This window comes from Nelumbo nucifera, chromosome 8, assembly GCF_055504915.1.
Source record: "Nelumbo nucifera cultivar China Antique chromosome 8, China Antique-T2T, whole genome shotgun sequence".
In the NCBI taxonomy this organism is placed as follows: domain Eukaryota; kingdom Viridiplantae; phylum Streptophyta; class Magnoliopsida; order Proteales; family Nelumbonaceae; genus Nelumbo; species Nelumbo nucifera.
In genome coordinates, this window is record NC_142656.1 from 34,319,914 (window position 1) to 34,328,498 (window position 8,585).

General features: G+C 40.1%; 1 protein-coding gene across 1 annotated transcript; it reads right to left on the bottom strand.

Annotated features, from left to right (window-relative positions):
- Positions 1–4,656: 4,656 nt before the first annotated feature.
- On the bottom strand, positions 4,657–7,379 carry LOC104603190 (pathogenesis-related protein PR-1). The gene has a single exon (XM_088893651.1). It carries the CDS (start codon positions 5,909–5,911, stop codon positions 5,354–5,356), a length of 558 nt encoding a protein of 185 aa, XP_088749777.1. The 5' UTR covers positions 5,912–7,379; the 3' UTR covers positions 4,657–5,353.
- Between the last annotated feature and the right edge of the window lie 1,206 nt (positions 7,380–8,585).

Below are 8,585 nucleotides of genomic sequence, written 5' to 3' on the forward strand. Positions count from 1 at the left end.
TAATAATATCTAGCTTAGAAGATCTACCCGGGTTTCTAGACCTCTAGTCAATTATGATTATGATCAAGAAAGTTACTTGATAGAAGCTACGAGTAATGAGGAAGATCCTGTGACTTATACGAAAGCTATGTTGGACATAAACTCCTTGAAGTGGACATAGACTCGATGAAAACCAACGGAGTCTGGACTCTCATAGACCCACCCCCTGGAGTGAAAGCAATTGGTTGAAAGTGGATCTACAAGAGGAAGAAGGGCCCTAATGGAAAATTTGAGACCTTCTCACATGAGGCCATGCTTCTAGAAGCTAGAACATCCGATTTGACTCAAGAGTTAAACAATTTGATTTTGAGCAGAATCTGGATGAACCCTGTGTTTACAGAAAGATAGTGGGAAATAAGGTTACACTCATGATTCTGTATGTAAATGACATTTTGCTCATTGGGAATGATGTAGGAATTTTGACTATGGTGAAGGTATGACTTTTGCAGCAATTCTCCTTTAAAGATCTTGGAGAAACCTCTTATATCTTGGGACTTCGACTCTATAGAGATAAATCGAATAGAATAATTGGATTATCTCAATCTACTTGCATTGACAAGATCGTTAACAGATATAACATGTAGAACTCCATGAAGTGATTCGTTCCTTTTAGGTATAGAGTCAATCTCTCCGAAGGAATGTCATCTAAGACTCCTAAGGAGATTGAGGATAAGAGAAAGGTTCCCTATGCCTCAGCCGTAGGGAGCATCATGTATGCTATGTTGTGTACTTGGCCAGACATTGCTCAGGTCGTTAGTGTTGTAAGTAGATACCAATCATACATAGGACAAGAGCATTGGATTGTTGTAAAAAATATACTAAAGTACCTATGGAGGACTAAAGGCTATTGTCTTGTCTTAAATGGTAGTTCACTACAGATGGTCAGGTATACTGATGCTGACTTCCAGCCTGACCCAAATGATAGAAAGTCTATATCTGGATGCTTTAGGACCTTGTGTAGTAAGAGAAATATTCCACGACCAAGGCCAAGAACATTGTCGTAAGTGAGGCTTCTTAATAAGTAGTATGGATGAAGAAATTTGTCATGGAATTTGGAATCCTATCATATCACCCGTTCCACTGTTATGTGACAACACTGGATTTACGGGAGATTATTGGCAAAGGGACATACAAATTCAAAAGGTAGCATTAGCGGAGAATGTGGTAGACCCATTGGCTAAGCCACTGACACAGAAAGTGTTTGAGAAAAACGTAGACAATATGGAACTGAGGCTTGTACCCGATTGGACCTAAGTGCAAACAAAAACTATTAGATAGTGTATGACCTTAGCTCCAATCAAATTGATGTACAAATACATTTATTATAAATGAATAAAAGTACATTATTGGTTCATGTTGATATTGGTATGTTTCTGTGAAATTACCCCTTAAACTGGACACTTATGAGACTCATCTTAGTTTAGAATGTTCTCAGATGTTGGATAGACTTGGGGCTGCCAATGCTGATACTGATGTACTTCCAAAGAAGTTGGAGTAGCTTGTCTTGACTGCTAGGTTTAGACCCAAAGCACATGTAGTGTGTGTTTGGTTGAAACACTGAACCCGGGCCATTTTCCAGTTATGCCCTAGACGTTAGAGATTGATTGGCAAAATTGGAAAGTTGCACATAACCCCTAGACTTGATTATGGTACTGCATTAGGTGTCAGATTGGATTGTCTTTGATATGCCAAGTAGTGAGATCCATTGAGGGTCAAAACTTGGGTATGTTGGGGCAGTCTGAGAATTTAGTTAAGTGGGTGATCATAGTGATAGGATTGACCCCTTTGTCGGACAAAGTAAATGATAGGGTTTACTCTCTCTGATGGAAACCTAAATTTCCGGTAGTAAATTTCAACTGTGTCTGAGGTTTGGTTTTGCAAAATATATTTATATGATATATATTATGTTTTATGAAAAAAATGTTTGCAAAAAGGTTTTAATTCCCAAATTGCCGGTAGTAAATTTCAACTGTGTCTGAGGTTTGGTTTTGCAAAATATATTTATATGATATATATTATGTTTTATGAAAAAAATGTTTGCAAAAAGGTTTTAATTCCCAAGATCTATCCAGGTAGAGAGTGTGACACTGCACCTTCCAGCCAAGGGAAAAGTCATTCCCTGTCGAGTAGTGTCTGATCGTTATGGGCCAGGAGGTTAAGTGTTAGAGACCATTACAGGGCTGGTTACCTGATGGGCTTTATCTTACTTAAGTCTATTATCCTTAGGTTTTCATAGGATGCTTGAATTCAAGGATCATTTAAGTGTAAATGTTGGGCTCATTTTGCGCCCATAGTGATGTGCTTAGGGGTTCATTGCGTTTAGCAGTGAATAGCCAGGCCTTTTAACAAAGGTTGGGCCGAACCCATGTGGACTTATGGGAGGTCATTGTGGGGTCGCACATCATACAAATCAGGCCTAAGTTGGCCATGCAACACTCTTGGGTCATGTGCCTTATAGCTAATGGGCCTAAGGTCCATAATTAATATGAGTAATTAAGTTGTTACATGACAATTTAAGTTGTCATGTGATATTGGGCGAATTTGGGTTTAGAAATGGGTATGGAGCCCCCATCCTCTTTAGAGAATAAGGCTTATCTATTAATAGAGTCCAAATCCAAACTAGATTTGGATAATCTCCTAATTTGATTAGGAGAAGTGCTCCATAAAGAGATAAAAGAAGAAGAGGGCGAATTGAACAAGAACACCTCTCTATTCTGCTCTTTCTCTTCTTCTTTTTGTCTCCCAAGAAACCCTAGTTCGACTATAACTATTTGGGACTGATAGAGATCAGTCTTCTTCTGTTTCTTGCAAGAAAAATCCAGAAGAATTTCATGCTGCTGGATTGAAGTTTTGTTGAAAACTGAGTTACTGAACCAGCTTCAGGACTACACTGTGCCATATTCAGTGGAGGCTGGTTTTAGGACTGATTTGGGCATGAACTTCCACCTTGGGATCTGCGTTTGTGGTATCCATATCAGGTATACTTCTCCCTCTTTGGTTAGTTTCAAATTTGGTCTAGTTCAGTGCAAGACCAATCCTAAAGAATGCAGTTTTTCAAAACATAGGGAATTCAATTCCTGGAAGGATTAGAAAATTTTTGAAATTTCTCCCATCCATCTAGCATGGTTCGGCCATCCGTATGATGGATCATAACCCTTCCAACAAGGCCTTGGGAGTGTTTCCAAGGCAAGGACTCCAGAAATTAAGTTAGCTGAGAAGTTGAGGGAAAGTCGAGGTCACAACAAGAGGGTTTAGTATAAAACTCAAGTGTGCATAAGTGTACCTTTAGACTTTGGTGCCCTTTTATAGCTAGAGTTGACCGGGATAGGAGTAATAGGTAGTCCGTAACCATTCAGTGAATCTCATTCATGAATACAGATGTTACAGGGATGACGACTGAGTGTTACCCCTTCATAAGTGCGTTGGGAGTAAGTGTGGCCGAGAACATGACGCTTGTAGTAAATGTCCCACAAGAATGACTTGTGATAGTTATGATATTTCCCTTAACCGAGGTCGGAATGGCAAGAAATTCCCTTGAGTGGTGCCACATGTCGTCATCTGGGGAAATGGCTAGTTATATCCACATCGCAGTAGATGCACACGCCCATCCGAGTCACGACCATATGATAGTAGAGGCATGCATCTATCCCAGTTACGACCGTCCAATAATAGACGCGCATAGCCATCCTACTCACGACCGCTTGACGTTAGACGCACAAGCCTTCCAAACAGCACTACCTCACTGATGGCCTGGGACTTAGAAGATTTTTGAACTTCTCTCTTCTTTCAACGGTCGAGGTCGAGCCTTAACATATAATCAAACACTATCGTTGGCCTTGGCCTTGGCCTCGAGAGTGGGGGGCACGTGATGTGGGTATAATCGGCCATTTCACCTGATGATGACACGTGGCACCACTCAAGGGCATTTTTTCCATTTTGACCTCGATTAAGGGTGGTATTGTAACTCCAATGGGTCATTACTGTGGGGCATTTACTACAGGTGTCACGTTCTCAGCCACACTTACTCCCAACACACTTATGAAGGGTTAATGCTTGGCTGTCATCCTTATTACAACCTTGTTCATTACTAAGATTCATGGGATGGTTACCGATTACCTATTACTCCTCTCCTGGGTGACTCCAACTATAAAAGGGCACCAAAGTCTAAAGGTTCCCTTACACACATTTGAGTTTTCTACTATACTCTCTTGTTGTGACCTCGACTTTCTCCCAGCTCTCGGCTAACTTAACCGTTAGAGTCCTAACCCCTGGAATACTCCTAGGGCCTCTGACGTGTTGAACCCTCGGCTCTCGACTCTCGGCTAACTTCACCGTTAGAGTCCTCACCCCTAGAATACTCCCAGGGCCTTTGACGTGTTGGACCCTTGGCTCTCGACTCTTGGCCTCGAAAATTATGTTGCTACCCTCAACTCCAGATTTGGCAGCAACAAGTTCCACGGTTTTCTGAACAGCTATTGCAATAAGTTAATCCTATTTCACTAGAAGGGGCTCGTTACTCTGGTTGTAAGCTAAGCAGTTATTAATCAGCTAATCCTATCTCGCTAAAAGGGGCTCATTACTCTGGTGAAGTTGTCTTTTATTTTATTTATTTTATTTTGTTTTCTTATGGCATTTGCCCCGAGTGGCTCGCCTTTTTTTGAGCATGGACAACGTTGGTTTGGGTGCATTTGGAGTCTGTGTAAAACAAGAACGGTGTAAAAGTTTACACCAGTTTGATTCTGTCCACGTTTAGAAGGAGAGTGTAATCATGATCAACATAAAACTCCAATCCAGTTTAGTTTTGCTTAAATTTGAATGGAATGGAGTTTTACGTGGATAATCAATGCAAAACCTATTAAACATAAAGTTTTACATCAATGTAAATACTACATAGATTTTATCCATATAAAACTTTACACTCTTCACCCATCATGTTTTTTCAAAAAGCAACACTCACTTTTTCACGTTGTGTCTGGCTTGGAGTTGTTTTGATTTGTTTTTTGGTTCTTGTAATGAAAATTATTCTTTACAAAAAAGAAAAGTTAAACTCCAGAATCATTGTTTCTAATATTTATCATTTAAGAGTCGTAGGGAACTTTGTCAGGGTGACTTTTCATTTATAACTCGTAGTACGAAGGAAAAAATGCAGAAGACAGACCACATTTATAGCTAGCATTCAATCAAGGAAGAGAGAGAGAGAATAAAACACACACCCACACCCGATGGATTAGCTTAAAAAGAAGCAGTAGGAAGCACAAATTCTAATCTCATAAATGTGGTGACCTGAATGCCGTTGTGGGAAAGTCATGAAACATTAATAAGGCCTTTCACCAATGTAATTGCCAGGCGGATCGTAGTTGCAAGTAATGAAAACGCCTCTACCACCAAAGCAAAGGACTCTGGCACACCCAACCCTCCTGGTGCTATTCCACACGATCTGCGTGTAATGCCCACACTCCCGGTCCCAGGCGCACGAATTCCTCCGCCGATCATACCACCTCCTCTCCGACAGCCAATCCGCAACCGCCTGAGCTGGGGTCCAGTCGTCGCCGCTTCCCCAGAATATGTTCTCTCCATAAGGCCCGTTGGAGTGCTCCAAAGCACAGTCCCAGCGCCTTCGCCTCGCATACCACTCTGCGTAATGGGCTACGTGAGGATCCCACACCAATGGATGTAGCTGTAATGCCGACCGAGCCGCATTGTGCGGCGTTAAGAACTGGCTTATAATTACTTGATTCAGATATGCACTTTGTTTGCTATCAGCAGCCCTGCACATGAAGAGCACCACAAGAATAACAATAACAATGGCGCCATGGCCCCGGCCCCGGCCCCGGCCTCGGCCTGCTGTTTGCTGCAGCTTGGGGACGACCATGGACACAGCTCTCTGTCTATCTTGGTGGAGGTTAATTCAAAAGTGTCTATTTGGTCTATAGCATCCGCGTGAGTACAACTACTTGACAACTCATATAATAAATTGGTTGGGAGTCGTTGTGGGTGGCACCCATGTTCTCTAATGATTGCCATATTTGTTCTTGTGGGCCCTTTATTACATTATATTTACGCGTAAATTATTATACAAATATCATCATCTCTCTCTTTCTCTCTAATACTATATATTAGAGAATATTGAATGGCTTTGGAAGTATGTTGAAAACATCTGTTGTGCAATTTTTCTATTTAAGCATTTGTAGTTGGATTAGGCAAAGGAAGAGAGCAAGCAAGTTAGAGCATAATTAAGCCTAATTTGGAGGAGCAATGGACATCAACCTTTCTGGGCAGGAGACCGATTCCTCCATTGAAGTTCTTAGAAAAGAAAGATGCTATCTTTTGAAGCTTTTGCTTTTTGTTTTGTGTTTTTCAAAAGTAGACCTTTCGGGTAGAAAACAGGTCAGATAACTAGCTTGTATCTTGGAGTTAATTTTTTAGTTTGAAGAGAGTGAAAATGTCGTAAGGGGATTAGGTGAATGAGCCGAGCAAAATGTGATAGAAAAAGATGTCAATTTGTGTCCAAAGTCAAATAAGAAATAAATAATAAACAGGTTTCAGAAGACCAACCACCGGAATCAGCGGAAGAACAGCCCGGAATAATAGGTCTCAATAAAGTTATTAAAAAGTAGTCCATTTGTCATGGGCCTATTCCAGATAGAGTTGTCAATGGGTGTGAGTTTTATCAGTGGACACTAACTGAGTTTTATGCTATTTGATCGAGCTCGGTTCCTAAAGATCGCAAACCTAATTAAAAATATATTATATATAATAATTTTCATTTTTATATAATAATTTATATGTATGATTTCTTGACCCTGATGTTTTTTTTTTTTCTTCTTTTGTCAAGCCCAAGTTCGAATATCAAAATATTTGGCTCGGTTTGGCCACAATTCTATCCCGTTGGTTCTGGTTTTTGTATGTTCTGAACAAATTCAAATCCAGACCGATTATATAATTAACAATAAATTCGGCTCCTTGTTTTCTTCTAATTTTTGTAGGGATGTCAATGGATCGGATCTACCTGAGAGTGTTATGTGGACTGATTTAAGCCCAAAAAGGGCAAACCTTGTTGGGTTAATTGGTGTAAAAATCAAGTCTTGAATCAGCCAAAGAAGAGAATTCAAAATTTCCATGGAGAAACAATTTTCTCCTAAGATCGATCTAGAATTGATCAATCAAAATTTGATGTCGAGATCAAAGTAAGGATGTTACCTAATGTGGATATCACAATTGCAGCTCCCAAAGTGGTGAGACATGCCCAAGTATGAAAATATTGCAGCCCCAATTGCAAGAACTCGATCTAGTCTTTTTGTGTATATCGATGTGAACTCTTGATATCCTATTGAATGTAATTGTTAATCACTTGAGAACTGTGCTGTTGCTAGAAAACTCAATGAGAAAAAGAAAAATATCTCTCTACTTCGGCCTTAGTCGAACTAGGGTTTGGTGGTCGAAAGTTTGGTGATAATTAGGGGTGATCATGGGCTGGGCCAAGCCGGGCCCGGGCCAAGTTTTGCACTTATGATAAAGGCTATAACTTAGGCCCGGGCCCGGGGTTCTGGGCTGGGCTAGGCCTGATTCTGGGCTAATGTCACTCATATATAAAATATTACATATCTATATATTAAATGACATAACATGTATATAAACTTATTTTATACATTATATAATATAAAATATTAGATATAATATAAATTATACATATCATGTTATAATATTTATATATAAAATATATAATATAATGTAAAATAACATGTATACATATGTATACATTATACACAAAATGTGTAAGTTTAAGTATATGTGGGCCGGGCTTGAAGTATTAAGCCCAAGCCCGGCCCTAAAATTTGCGGGCCTGATGTGGGCCTGGGCCCGGGCCAGGCCTGAACACAAAACCCAGGCCCAAGTCCGGAATTTCCAGGCTGGGCTTGTGCAGGCCAGGCCGGGTCAGGCTGAAATGATCACCCCTAGTGATAATCCCTCTCATAACTCTCCTATTCTCTATCATTTAAAGAGAGAAACTCTTGGAGTCCTACAAGGAGTTTCTAAATCAGGCTTTGAACTGAAATACAAGTTTCTAATTACGAAAGAGTCCTAATTTTATTAGAATCAAGTGAGAAACCAAATTATGCAACTATCTTATTTCCTAGTCAAACTAATCTCACATGTAATTGCGTTAAAATCTCAAGTTATTTTTGCTCACACCATGGACTAGTTCACTTACCTCATTCTTATATGGCATGGGACCAACTAAGCCTTCTCAATAAACCATGCTGGTTCATCCCATGCAATGAATTACATGGGCCAGATTCACTAGTGAACCACCTACCCAATCTTATTGGGCTAGGGATCGGCCCAACGCAAACATAAGTAGGCTTTGGGCTTTAGCCACCTATGAACATCAAGAACAATGGTTTAATGTGAGGAAAAAGCCCATCAAGTTTCAGCCCCAAAAGACTTTTCCTCTTAAACTCTTAACCTATAATATCAATACACTACTCATAGGAAAGAACATTTTCCCTAATTGTGAAATGCAGTGTCATTCTCTACTAAGATGG